The 15,263-nt window shown below is 42.9% G+C and overlaps 1 protein-coding gene across 1 annotated transcript in view; it reads right to left on the reverse strand.

Moving 5' to 3' along the window:
• Positions 1-15,263, reverse strand: part of NEGR1 (neuronal growth regulator 1) — a 378,159-nt gene that overhangs the window by 166,093 nt on the left and 196,803 nt on the right. Inside the window, exon 4 of the mRNA XM_075287254.1 lies at positions 4,066-4,197. Coding sequence (XP_075143355.1) covers positions 4,066-4,197 — 132 coding nt within the window. The remainder of the gene's footprint in view (positions 1-4,065; positions 4,198-15,263) is intronic.

Genomic DNA, 15,263 nt, shown 5'->3' on the forward strand with positions numbered 1-15,263 from the left:
GAGAAGCCAAGTTCAATATATCATTCATGTTGGATACTTTCTCCTATAAATGTCATCTGCAACAGTGACAAGGTTGTTCTAGAAGACTATGTGCGGGAGGAGAAGGAGTCTCCCTTCCTACAGGTGTGCTACAAAAAACTGGGTATGGGTTAAAGAGCTTACTGATATATATATATATATATATATATATATATATATATATATATATATATAAATATATATATATATATATATATATATATATATATATATATACTTCTTGTTCTGTCTACTTTAAAAGAGTTTCAAGTGCCGTATTTTTTGGACTATAAGACGCACCCAGGTTTTAGAGGAGGAAAATAGGGGAAAAAAATTATAAAGCAAAAAATGGTAAAATATTTAATATATGGGAGTTGTAGTTTTGCAACAGCTGCAAGGCCACATTGACAGGTGACCCTGCAGCTGTACAGGGATGCATAGAGTGTTTTTTTTGCGGGGCCAGCTGTACTTTTTAGTTTACCATTTTGGGGAATATCTATTGCTTAGATCACCTTGTATTGAAAAAAAAACCCGGTGGTTTATGATATATGATTTTCTACTTTTATATATATATTCTAGGGACAGGAGGTGATTTAGAAGTTTTATTTATATCATATTTTTATTATATATTTTTAAAGCTTTTTTTTTTTTTTTTACTATTTTATTCCCCCCCGGGGGCTTGAGCCTGCGGTCGCTTGATTGCAAGTCCCATAGACGGCAATACAACTGTATTGCCGTCTATGGGACATTCTGTATATTAGTATTACGGCTGGTCATAGAGACCAGCCGCAATACTAATATAGCAGTGACAGGCCTGGGCGTCCTCATTAGGCTCCCGGCTGTCACCCGAACAGGTCGGCTCCTGCGATATCGCCGCGCAGGAGCCGGCCTGCAACTTTACAGGTACGGGGCCGGTGGGGACCGGCCCCGGGGGAGAAGGGGCCACCGATACTGACCCGAGGGATAGACGCCATCACAGGTACCGGGGCCTGAGACATCGCTGCGCTCCTCTGCCCTGCATGAAGCCAGCAGCGGGGGGACGGAGGAGCGGAATAGCATCGCCGCTGCTGGCTTCATGCAGGGCAGAGGAGCGCAGCGATGTCTCAGGCCCCGGCGTCTATCCCTTGCCGACATCCGCCTCTCTATTACAGCGGGTGCCAGGCGCCACATTCGGACTATAAGACGCACCCTTCTTTTCCCCCAAAATTTTGTGCGTCTTATAGTCTGAAAAATACGGTAAATCATAACTGATCGCCTCCGACGTCTGCTGTATCTGCAGTGAGGTGAGTATCGGCTCTATTATGATTTAACCCATTTCTATCCCGCCGACACTAACAATTCTACATCTCAAGATGAGCGCACAAAGAGTTTCTAAACCACAGATTGGTACAACCATAAAAAGCCCTGTTTAGTGAACTGTATGATTATTTCTGTCACGAGGGCCGCCCCGGCTGCGCCTCTCCGCGGATTGAGGCTTGACAAGACATATTTTACTAAAAATATTTTGTTGCTTAATGAATGTTGGCGGTGACACAGAGGAGCGTTTACTTTGTCTCCTTCTTCAATCACCGTTATTGCCGGCTGCCACAGGACTCGACGTCACAATGTGGACCTCTCCGTAGGGGAACCGGCTGTTCCCATAGCAGCACATGCTTGCTATGAGATATTTTAATATATTGAGTCGTTTTCTTATATTGTCTATTGGTTTAAGAGGCTTTATAGCGTTTCATCAAGAATTAGCTTCAAAATGACCTTTTACGGGTCGGACAATGACTTATCTATCAATAGGTGGCGCTAGAGAGGAAGTTTTCTGTCTTCTGGAGGAGAGCTAATTTGCATACTCTTCCCCAGAGGATATCTCAGGGAGTATCTTATGGAGGCAACGAGTAATAAGACCAATATGGCAACCATCACCTGATCGGCGCCGTCATGCTGAGTATTTTGGTGTCTTGTTAATCCAAATCTGTTCAGCCATTCCAAAGATATAAGCCCTTTAAGTGTTAATATAGACTAGGTTCTACTAGCCAAGTGGGCGGTAACCTGTGGTTTATCTAGGGGCGGGGTCTCAAGTATAGCTTAACTTATTTATAAACTTTCTGTCTCGTTATCTTCACTCAGACTGTTTATTTACATAGAATCCACTTGTATATTCAGATCACACAGAAGTCTATGGAGAGGGGAAGGGGGAGGAAATTAATTAATTGATTTATTGCCCCTTTCTGTGCATTGGTACAGTCTTATCTTGCAAAATAGCGATTCCAAAAGAGCTATCTCACTCACAATGTAATAGCGGCCTCTCCATAGACTTCTATGCAAAAAACTTAATAAATGGGAAAAAAAACCCAGATTTCCTTAATAAAACATATTACAAAGTTTATTATATTTACCTGTACTATTTATGTATAAGTTGTTCTGTAAGGGAAGGTACGCTTTAATGCGGAGATCCCCTTTAAAGAGAAGATATCATGCAGCATTCGGCAAGTTCACAAAGTGCTCTGAGTATAATGGACTATTTCCCAAGTACAGTGTTCGGGGGCTTAATTTATGGAAACAAGAGGAGCGGCTGTAGTTAATGAATGTAGCCTACGATGGCGGCGCGGCCTTCGTAGCAAATATGCGAATTATTCCAGGCGAAAATCAAACTGCTCTTAGAGGGAGAAGAGTAAAACGTACACAAATTATCCGCCATAAATCAGTATCCACCAATAAAGCCTAATGCAATATCTAATACAATTTATGAGGGTAAAATAAAACTAGATTACTCTGTGAATAGCTAATGCGCTCAATGTGAAGGTTTATACAGGACTTCTCTCCAGCCCATCGTACGGTGCAGGCCTATAATGGAAAAGCCATCTCTTATTCATGGATTCAGGCTGCAAGCACCCAGGGATATAGAAGGGTTAAAGGGCAGGGGGTCAAGGAAGGGGACCCAGCACCAAGAAGCCCATTTTCATCTGCTCCAATTGTGGTGGTCGGGGTTCATTGCACCTCTAGAAGGAAGGGACACGACTTGCAAATTGCTTGTTTAGGGGTCATTTGGAGGGTTAAAACATAGCAAGATGCATATGGCCAAGGCATACTATATATAATGGTGCCCATGTCATAAGGGAGGGATGAAAACCTTGGAGTGTCCCTTGAAGGAGTATCTTTCTTTTTTGTCACCGATTCCCTTCTCTTCCATGTAGGTTGTGTTCTTAACCAAAAGTGGGCCAATGGCACTTAAAGGGATAGTCCGACCCCCAGGGAGTTTTTAATACTGATGACCTATCCATTGGGTATGGTCTCACTATTCAGTTGGTGGGGGTCTGACACCTGGACAACCAATCCAGGGCGCTCAGTGCCGGAAGCGACTGTCTGGACAAGGTCATAAGTGGCTCTGCTTCTACTAAAGTAATAGGCAAAGAGCTGCAGTATCATCCACTGTCTAGAAGAATCTCCCATGTCTATGAGTTGTCTTCAGACTATTGTAGCCTATGACCATGACTGTGCTGTAAAGCAGATCACTAAATGCTGTTAGCAGAGCAAAGCAAAGCTCAGGTAAGATGGCCGCCCCCAAAATCATGGAAATCTAAAATCTAAATTCTAAAATCATGGAAATCTAAAATCTTTCCATCAATGGGCTTCACAATTTGCTGCTGCTAACTGTTGCTCAGCTTTACCCACTAACTGTAATGTGCATGTATGATGATGTCACTGCCCCCATCTGGCTTCCTTCACTTCCGGGTGCAGTATGACATCATCAAACATGCACAGGGCGGAGCTGAGCAGCAGATAGTGAAGCCCATTGATGGAAAGCCATGTCCCTAAAGCCTTGGAAAGAATGGAGAAGGTCCTGGATAAGAAATCCATCATTGTAAATGGTGATGACAACCCTACAAGGGATGGGATTAGGTTAATGTGTCAATGTCAACATAACTACCGAATATTCATTCCTGCTCCATGCTCCACCCCTATCTTACACCGTATTGCCCACCACTGACAACGACAGGACACAATGGACACAAGACGTCTTTATTCCATCTTATTCCGATCTTCTCAGTTACTTACAGTTTACAATGATATTCACTTTCTTCACATCTGGGAAGGGCACAGTGTTTTCGGCCAGACACTCGTATTCGCCGGCCTGGTCTCTCGTTATGCCATAAATATCCAAGTATTGCCCGCTGCCAAATGGCTTTGCTGAAAGAAAAGCGACAAAAAAAAAAAAAATTAAATGTGTGAAAATTAAAAATAAAAGAATTAGAAGCAATCTGATGCGCATTAAATCTGCAGGAGTATTTCAGCCACGACTTTACTGCAAATTTACCGCCATAAATAGTAATGAAAGCTTTTAGCAGTTTCTCTACTTTTTTTTTTTTCATACAAATTGAGCTATCGGTAATAAAGAAAAAAATATTTAAAGAGTGTTATTTTATTACGGCGGCGATGGCGAGGCGGATATGAGCCACATGGGACAAGAGCGTGAATATCTGCAGGGTTTGATTTTCTTCCTGTTCCTAAAATTCCGTCTTAATTCTCTTTTCGTAAAATATCTTGGAGCTCCGTTTTTCTGACACAGAGATTTGGTCTTTGCTTATTTTGGTTACCTGCTGTCACCACTAGGGGGAGCTTGCTGCATACAGATTTCTCTAGCTCACTGCTGCCACCTAGTTCCTGTCTGGGTATTGCAATAGGTGGCGCCAATTTTCCTGATGAGTTTTCTTTCTAGTTACAGCTCAGTTCTCAGTTATTTTGCATCAGTTTTTTGTTACTTAGACTAGTATAAGACTCCGACATGTGACAGCCATGACAGGTCCATTAGTAAATGGATACCCTGGCATTGACTTGTATTGGGGTCCGTCAGGGTTCTGGTATTGCTGAAAGGGGCATCAGGTTGCTAAATTATTGCTGTGAGAAACACTGGAGGCCTTGAAGGAAAGAGAAAACTTTTATATTTTTATTTTATATTCTACAACTGTGGATATCTGACTACAAGGACTTAATGGGACAAAAATAGTGGCTGTAATATCATATGGATGACCCATCTGGTAAAAATCAAAGTGAAGGGCAAGTTGTAGGCTCTGTTCACACTTGTCTTGTTGTGGTCTTTGATGGTTTCTTAAGGATTTGGGGTATTTTAATGACATTCTGGAAGGCAGCTCTTGGGGTTCAATACTGGACTCTCAATGGACCCCATTCAATTTAGTAAAATGTGTCCTTCTTTACCTTTCCGCTTGGCTTAACACGTTCTGGAGATGGCCAGGTTTAAAAAAACAACATGATTCTGCGATATGCTGTCACGAGATGTCTATCTTGTATGTGTCTATATGCGGCCACCCAGTGGTCATGTTGTGTAGCGCAGCTCGTGAAGGATTTGCAACAATATATCACTTTCTATACGATAGTAGGTATAAGAAAAAAGTTGTAAATAAGAAAGCTGAGGCACTCGATATACGAAGAGATCCCTTTCGAACATTGCCATAACACGGACTCCTTGGCATAAGACAGCCTGTTTATCGGGGCATTTATGAGGTTCTAATATGATGGACCTCCACCAGCCTGGTTGGGAGGGTATAAAGGCCTTGTAATTACTTCTAGGCCTATGACCTATATATAGATGGGGATTCTTTACTATAAGATGAGTGAGGCCACCTATGGAACTCAATGGGATGTTGTGATGGTGGATTCATGGTGAATGTTCAAGAAGAGCTTGGAAACCTTTCTTGAATAGAAAAATATTACAGGTTAAGGGTTTTAGATACTTAGTTGATCCAAGGAATCAGGAAGGATTTTTTCCCCTGACATGGGGCAATAGGCATCAATCTCATGGGGCTTTTTGTCTTCCTCTGGACCACAATTGTAGGGCTATAGGTTGGACTTGACGGACCTGTGTTGTCAACTTCATCCAACCTCATCTGCGTCATTGCTTCCATCAATATACTATGGGTTCCATAATGGCGTCCATCAAATATCACCTTCGTAATGGAGGAAACTGCTGATGGAAGGGCCAAACAGCTAATACAGATCTAAACCTAGGCTATAACTCAAACTCCCCCTCATTGACCTCTTATCTCCTGTCAACACCGTGCAGCCTATGGAAATGTAAAGCAATTTGATGAGTCTCCCGTAAGTGCCCAACAAGGCAAGACGCACATTTTACGAATGGACTAAGATCTCTGCTCGGCACAAATCCCGATAATCCTTATGCCCTCGGCTTCTGGATGTGAATATTTCACAAAATGAAATCTTCAAATCCAACAAAGGTCGCTGGTGGAATTCTAAGCAAGACTCAATAATCTGGATCCGACACACAGCAGATGCTTCGATGTCTTCTGCCGAGGTTAGAAGGAAAATATGCAAAGAACGTGGATTGTTCTACAAACACACAAACTAATCCTTGTATAAATATGTAAAAATGAATAGATCCACACACAACTGTCGAGACGCGGACATGGGGGAGCCGCGCGCATTGTGTCTCGCGGAAGGTCTTCGGTGGCTATGTAATGCTTTAAATCTAAATAAAACAAGTACAAGTATTTGTAAATTGCATGAAGCCGTCTCCATTCTGTGATACTCGTGATAAAAGAATTATGAAGAGAAATCTGGTACAATGGAAGCAGCTGTGGCTGTGTTATGCATGATTGCCCGCACCATCCTCTATGTCCAGGTGGAATCGATTTAGACAAAATGTTTACTAACACTCCAAAAAGCAACAGAGGAAACGGTAACAAGAAAGTCGTCGCTTTTCTGGCAACGGTCCCCTTTCATTTATTCACAGTTTATTTTTTTTATTTTTATTTTTTGCATTTTCGTCAGGCCCCAATGAACCAGAAATATCAGAAGCCGTTTTGTAGATACAGACGAAGGGCAAATAGTTTACCAGATGTGTATCGAAAGATGGTAACCGGATAAACCTCGTCTCTCGGAGTTCATTGGTCAACATTGAGTATGTAAAAAGATTGCAAAGCCACTCCAAAAGAGCAGCTCTATAAAAAGACCTACCCATGGCTTGACCTCACGTTCAGTTTCTGGACTTCTTTGGAGAAGACCATGGAAAGACCGTTTTTCATTGGAATTCAAAAATGTTCCGCTATAGACTGAAAACTCTATGGAATGACTTCCCAAAAATCCAATGAAAGGCTGCATTCACATTGAGTAAACGCTAGCTTATTCTGAACGTAAAACACGTTCAGAATAAGCGGCGTCTAAAGCAGCTCCATTCATCTCTATGGGAGCCGGCATACGAGCGCTCCCCATAGAAATGAATGGGCTGCTTCTTTCACTCCGAGCAGTCCCATTGAAGTGAATGGGATGTGCCGGCGTGTACGCTCCGGCATGAGCAGAGCTTGCCGTACACGCCAGCACATCCCATTCACTTCAATGGGACTGCTCATAGTGAAAGAAGCAGCCCATTCATTTCTATGGGGAGCGCTCGTATGCCGGCTCCCATAGAGATGAATGGAGCTGCTTTATACGCCGCTTATTCTGAACGTGTTTTACGTTCAGAATAAGCTAGCGTTTACTCAGTGTGAATGCAGCCAAAAATGGTCTTCTAGAAGAGTGAAGCTCTTAAAGATGAACGACCAGTATGGCATAGTACAAATACATGTAGATGTGTCCTTTACCATGGCTGGACTTTGGCTAAGGGCTCCGGTTTCTCATGGAGTCAATTCCCACTCTTACCATGGCTGGACTTTGGTTAAGGGCTCCAGTTTCTCATGGAACCAATTCCCACTCTTACCATGGCTGGACTTTGGTTAAGGGCTCCAGTTTCTCATGGAGTCAATTCCCACTCTTACCATGGCTGGACTTTGGTTAAGGGCTCCAGTTTCTCATGGAGCCAATTCCCACTCTTACCATGGCTGGACTTTGGTTAAGGGCTCCAGTTTCTCATGGAGTCAATTCCCACTCTTACCATGGCTGGACTTTGGTTAAGGGCTCCAGTTTCTCATGGAGCCAATTCCCACTCTTACCATGGCTGGACTTTGGTTAAGGGCTCCAGTTTCTCATGGAGTCAATTCCCACTCTTACCATGGCTGGACTTTGGTTAAGGGCTCCGGTTTCTCATGGAGCCAATTCCCACTCTTACCATGGCTGGACTTTGGTTAAGGGCTCCGGTTTCTCATGGAGCCAATTCCCACACTTACCATGGCTGGACTTTGGTTAAGGGCTCCGGTTTCTCATGGAGCCAATTCCCACTCTTACCATGGCTGGACTTTGGTTAAGGGCTCCAGTTTCTCATGGAGCCAATTCCCACTCTTACCATGGCTGGACTTTGGTTAAGGGCTCCGGTTTCTCATGGAGCCAATTCCCACTCTTACCATGGCTGGACTTTGGTTAAGGGCTCCGGTTTCTCATGGAGCCAATTCCCACTTTTACCATGGCTGGACTTTGGTTAAGGGCTCCGGTTTCTCATGAAGCCAATTCACACCACATTATCACATCAGGCTGACATAACCCTTGAAGGACTCCGATACACCAAACAATGACTAGGTTGATTTATACTGACACGTACAGGTCTGGAATCTCATATCAGAGAATATTGTCAAATCATGTTGTTTTGAAAAGCTGGTCTTGCAACACAGATAGCTGGATGTATCCAGCCAAGGGACAGGTAAGGAAGGGCCGAGTGAAAACTCTCTAAATGACCACCTCTTTGATAAAGACCACTGTAATATCCAGGCCTGGTTTTCTATAATAGATGTTCATTTCAAGTCCATCACACAATATGGACCCTGGCCATCTATGTTGTGAGGACCACTATCAAAACCATTTTCAATTAATTTTTAGGTTGCCTTTTCAAGAACTGTATATAAAGAAATTGGCGAGCTACCACTGATCTTAAAGGGATGGTTTTCTTAGAGAGGTGGTCATGTGGAGGGGTTGCACTGCTATTTATGTATATCAGTTCCCTGTGGTCCAGTGCCACACACATATCCTATTGGTGACTCTCCATGGTCCAGGGTGACTATCCTGCTCCCTGTCGTCATCCTACAACGTGGTCTGATTCTGAGGCTAGTTTGATGTCCTAACTTTGTTTCTGCCTTGCTCTTTGCAGTCATGCCTGGTACCTTCATTGGTGAATTGCCACCTATCAACTTCAGAGACATATCACATATCGATGTTGACACTTATGCCCTCTAACTGCTCTCTAGGCATTAACCCTTGCACACAAATGGACACTTACCGTAGAGGGTCACCGTGCTAGAATAATATGTGAATCTTGCTTTCCAACTGCCCATTTAATGACAGCCCATTGCTACTCATAGATTACCTTTTCCTGCTCCCAAAAAATCCCAGGACCAGTTGTGAGGCATGGACACCACTTTTTAAGGTAGCGGCTTGCCCAGAGGTTCCCTTGTGAGGGTGCACAGTTTGCACATATGGTGTGTATGTTCTTGTATTGGAAACTCCACACCCTGTGGTTTTTTCAAATTTTTAAAATGAATGGTCTATCTATTCCTAAGATAGACCATCAATTTACATTGCAACTCTTGGCACCCCTGTTGATCAGTTGAAGGGACCGTCGTGCTTGTGCAATGGCTGCCCCTTCTTCATTGCAAAGCTGTAGTATTAAGAGCTCCCTACTTTTCTGTATATGTTCCATTCATGGGGTTCGATTTTTCTAATGGAAGTCCCCTATTGAAAGCCAATCACTTGCACACATCCCACCCTAACGTCCACGTTAGCCTAAATATCGAGAGAAGATACAAAAACTACGCTGTAGGCACAAATGGCTGTCAAAAAGATTTCCTTACGAAGATAGATTGGAAACATACGGCCTGAGAATCTTGGACAGACTGGAATGAAGCCTTGCCGATGGGATAGGCCCTGTGATATGAGCAGCTGTGCCCGGCATCCTTCCACACCAGGAAAGAAGCTTGGTAATAATCTTGGCCCATAGATGTGTTTTTGAATTATTCTCAATTTTGTTTTGCATCCGTTGTGTTTCTTTACGCTGCGTAATGATCCTCCGTGTCACGCTCATCACTAATGTTCTTAATCATCACTATTGGCCACGGGCCCAACAACATCAGATGGCCGAAGAATGACTTATTAATGTTAATAAATTTTGTTTTGTTTGCTTCCCAATACCCAAGTCAATCCATGAATATACTCAGGAAACTCTCTGGATGGAATTACCATAAAGCAGCGCTACTGTACAAAGCCATAAATATGACAGCACTTTACAGCGAGCGATCATAAAAATGCAGGAAACAATTTAAGATATAAAGTCGTAAATCAGCATCGCCATGCTCAATGATAAGTCCGCTTAACCCTTCACAGCGAGGGGGGAGTCCTAGGTGAGGAGGAGCAGGAAGATTTTTCTACAGGAAGATGTTTTTGCACTTATTCCTATTGTTGAGGAAGAGATACAAATGAATACGGCATGAACAAGGTAATAGCCCTGTGTACAAGCAAAGCTATGGGATGGATAGGCCAAGTCACCAACTCCGACAACGCTCGGAGTCCTACATAATTGGCGATAGTCATGGTGAGATAGAATCGGTAAAGATCCTTTAATTCATAAAAATCCAGGGATTGACTTCTATAAATTCAAATTTGTAACAAAGTATACAATTAATGAATTATACAATATTAAAATTCTATCATATAATTAAAAATAATTTATCATTTTATTTTGATTGCGGAATTGCTTTTTCCTCCACCCAAAATTGACACAACCCTTTATAAATTTGGACTCTCAGGTGCGCAAAAATAATTCCGTGCCTCTACTTTTTGTATTATGTATCTGCACCATTTACTCTTGCTTCAGTTCATAAATTTGACTGGGAGACCACCACCATTTTTTAAAATTGACCAGAAAATTTATTTAAAAATTTGCTCAAATTCTGGTACCGATGGGCTCATTTGCTTTACAGAGGTCTTATACAGCTGTGTATTGAAAAGGTTTCATTTTGTAAGTACCGATGCTTTGTCACCGTCAGTTCTAGAAGACGTCTTGGCTACTCCATCTGAACCTCTCAGGATTCATCTTCGGGATTGGATGGCTCAGATCCAAGATTTGTTTCAAGTTGAACAAGGTATGAACAATGTCTTAAATTGGACCTCTCTCAGGGCTCCTAGGGACCTATTTGTCCAATTTACAAAGGCTGTTGTTATGTCGGTCCCTATAGTAAGGACAACCCCCGTAGTACAGGTAACTAGTGGTGATCATGGGAAAGGATGGAGGAGGCAGAGCGATCCAGGATTTGGGTGCTGGTTCTGATCACGTGACTCTGTGTCAACAACATGTGAAAACGCCAGGAGGAAGTGAGACAAACAAAGACTCCCTGGACAACCCCTTTAAGCCTCTGCTGGAGGTATCCATTAGCATTTTACTTCTTACCTCCCCAAAGAGAATACTTGCACGTTTGGCCAATCCAAGCACACGCATGTATGTGGAAGTTCCAAGAATGGGCTACTGAAGGCTCAAGGTCCCCTTATGGTAAAGGGATGTCCTCCAGGGAGCAGACTGAGATATCACGTCTTTTACCATAGGAATCTATCTGACCAGAGACTTTTGGCTCATCTTTGACTTAAGACAATGAAATCTGTAACTAAATGTTGGCATAAAACATGTCAGCGGAGTTACTAGGGTATTACTCCCGAGCTGATGGAAATGATTGCCGAGTGCTTGTCCCTCTTTACCATAATCAATAAAAAACCCCGCGCCGAAAAGAATCCGATTGTCCTTCTCAGTGAACAATTGATGCTCTTCATGATTCAGATAGAAATCTTACATTATTCCTTGTTCAAAAAAATCAATATTACAAAATTGCCCAATATCTAGAAGTGATGTTTCTTATTCGGCACATAGCATTTCCTAATATTGTGCACGAAGTAGGGCGGACATGTTCTGCTTTATTCTTTTCATCATATGTTATAGCCTATCCTAGAGAGGAATATTTTCGGTACCCATGGCCAGCAACACATTGGCCGAAGGATGATGTACAGGAGATATGAATCTCTTCTATATGTCTATGGGGAAAGGTAAGGAATACTATGGGTGTAGATCTCTCCATACCCTTTGTCTTCGGCAACACAATATTTTGAGTAACGCAATTTATTCCCCCCAAACCTGATCATTTCGAATGACACTTCTTCGGATATCATCCCTACCAACTTTGTACTAAAGTCCTGTCCATGGTCCACCCCAAGACACAGCTCATTTGAGTCAGTGCCTCCTACTATAGGATGAGGTTTTGGTAGCCACAAACCTTTTCCGGTTGGGACTTTTGCCGAGACTGTTACTGAAAAAACAAATCTGTCCTGGCAAAACAGAAGCCGGTCTGAGATCTACATCTATCATCTATAAGTTTTGGAATAAACTATGGCACCAATAATAATTCCACCAAGGAATTGCTCTTCACCTCCAGTTTAGTTGACGTTCCTAAGCTCACCATTAGACCAACCTCTGATTTGTGTAATGCAGCAAGTGTGCACCAAATGTGTCAATGGACTGGCTTTAGGGTGTTGTCTATGAGTTAACTGATGTTCATCCTTTAAACCCCCCATATGGGTATCTGGACTTTGCAGAAGCAACCACCAGGTCACTATCTCTAGTAGTCCCAGTGTTAGGAAAAGCTGACTGAAGAGATGATATCGCATCTCACCAAACAGGCAGAGACATGATCAAAAGACAATCCGAGGTCAGGGCTGGCAGAGTCCGTGCAATACATTATATCAGGCAGTAAGTTACAGCAGGCAGAGTTTGTGGAATATGGTATGTCAATTAGTAAGTCAGGGCTGGCAGAGTTTGTGGAACACAGTATATCAGGCAATAGGTTAGGTCAGGCGGAGTCGGGTCATGGTTAGGTAAAAGGTTAAGGCCCAACATATAGAAACTGGAAATGCAGCAGTAGAAAAAGACTTTAAGGCCGGGTTCGCACCTGTTTTTTTTTTCACCAGATTTTTTTTTTCTTTTATGTAGATTGTGAGTCCCACATAAGTACATTTTTTTTCCTATCAATATATCTTTGTAGATTGGGAGGAAATCCACGCAAACACGGGGAGAACATCCAAACTCCTTGCAGATGTTCCTGGCAAGATTCGAACCAAGGACTCCAGCGCTGCAAGGCTGCAGTGCTAACCACTGAGCCACAACGTTTCCCCTTTTTGGACTGGATTTTGACGCAGAATCCACTGCATAGTCCGCGGCGCGAACACTCCCTCCCGACTAGGCCCATTCATTTGGAACTAATCCAGAGCAGAATGTCATGACTGGATCCTGGTGCACTGCACTGCACCGCCATCCAGTCGCGCCTAGCCATTTTTTGGACTGTATTCTGAGGTGGCCTCCGGTCCAAAAAATCCCATGTGAACCCAGCCTTAAAGGGGTGGTCTTTTACAGAGATTTCACTAGTATTTATGTCTGTAGGTAGAAGGAGTAGAGGAATCCATCATGGCAGGATCGGACACAAGTGAGTTTGTTTGTAGTCTGTTGACATGGAAACACATAGGTCTGAGTTGAAGCTGTATTCGAAAAATTAGCGGCATCAATGTGATACACTGTAATATTTGCATCTATGAAAAGTTATCATACCGTTTAGAAAACTTTCTCATCCTTGCTTGGTATAAGACAATAGATGTCTTGGGATGGATTAGACGCACATCACATTCATTGCTTATGGAAATCAGCTCTAGCGATAATTTTCACATTTTCAGACCCGTGGAGTTACAAGAAATTCTTTCTGCAGTTTCTTTATATAAAATCGATGTGCAGTCGCCTAGAACAGGCGCTGATCCGGGGTCACGGCGTCTGACAGGTTGACGTGCCTGGCAAACTTCTCGAGAAACTTTCGAAGCCATCGAGTAAGATGTAAACACGACTATGTTGAGCTTCATGCTTTGTACTGCTGGATGCAAAGGGCATCGCCTTGGCTCGCGGGGGAGGATTTAGCACAGCGACATTGGTTATCGTGACATTTTAAGAGTTACATTTTAAGGTAATTGCTACATTGTAAAGCGTGTAGCGCGTGTCGCGGCACATTCCCGGCTGCGGCTCCTTGACGGACATGTTCTTTTTTTATATATATATTTTTACATTTAATGAATAGCACACCTCATTTCATCTCTTATGGGGTTTCTGCTGCTATTTTCGATTAAGACTTGGAAATATTTCACTGATTCAACTTTTCTGAACCCTTTACTGGGCGGTATTATTTATGTAAAGCCATTAAAGATGTTTTTCCAGCCACTTCAACATTTTTAGAACCACTTAGAATACTAAAATAAAATAATAGATGTAATTGTCGCCTCTCTGGTCCCCGGCCGATTCAATGCCCACACTTCCTAGGTCCGCAGGTGGTCTCTGTTCCTCCTGCTCCACTGGTTTAGACATTCCCTTTAATGGGTCTATGATCACAAGATAGTTTAGGAATACTCTACTTTGACTCCACAGCCCTGGATGGAAGGACAATATGTTGCCCCAGCCTGTCCCTAATTTCTTAGGGTTTGTCCCATCAATACAAATAAAGTAAACAAGTAAAAATGAACTCGCTGTCTTTAACTGCCGCTCCATTCAATCATGAAAATTCTGTAACCAACCCCATCCACCACCACTCCACCCATCGCTCAAGACACTCCACCCATCACTCAAGACATTCCACCCATCGCTCAAGACACTCCACCCATCACTCAAGACACTCCACCCATCGCTCAAGACACTCCACCCATCGCTCAAGACACTCCACCCATCGCTCAAGACACTCCACCCATTGCTCAAGACATTCCACCCATCGCTCAAGACACATCAAGATGGCAGAGGAACTATTTAACTTCCAAAATATATAATGACTGTCCATTACCACCACCTGGCATTGAGGAAAGGGACCAATCTCGGCAAAGACATATTTGCAGACAGATCCTGTCATATATCATGATGCTTAATTTTCTGGCCATGAATAGAAGACATTTACGTCTATCCAACCCTCCCCTTCCATCACGAGCAATCAGAAGGAACGTGCCATGGGTGGAAAACTTCTCCATTGCTTGGAAATTTTTGGAACAATTATCGGTATTTCACTGCTAGAGATGGCGCCGACTCCTCAGAGCTGATTATAAGTATGGTAGAATGACAGGAAGATGTAAAACAAGGAGACGACACAGGTGTAGGTTACGTGAGACAGGGAAGAATTGATTATACGATGACTTATACGTACGTTTCATCAAACAATAATAGGACTGAAGTCTACTCAAATCAAAGGAAATGAAGCCCCGCGCCGCTCCTCCAGACACGCATGAAACATTTACAGGAGACGATT

Source organism: Leptodactylus fuscus, chromosome 9 (genome assembly GCF_031893055.1).
Source record: "Leptodactylus fuscus isolate aLepFus1 chromosome 9, aLepFus1.hap2, whole genome shotgun sequence".
Lineage (NCBI taxonomy): Eukaryota > Metazoa > Chordata > Amphibia > Anura > Leptodactylidae > Leptodactylus > Leptodactylus fuscus.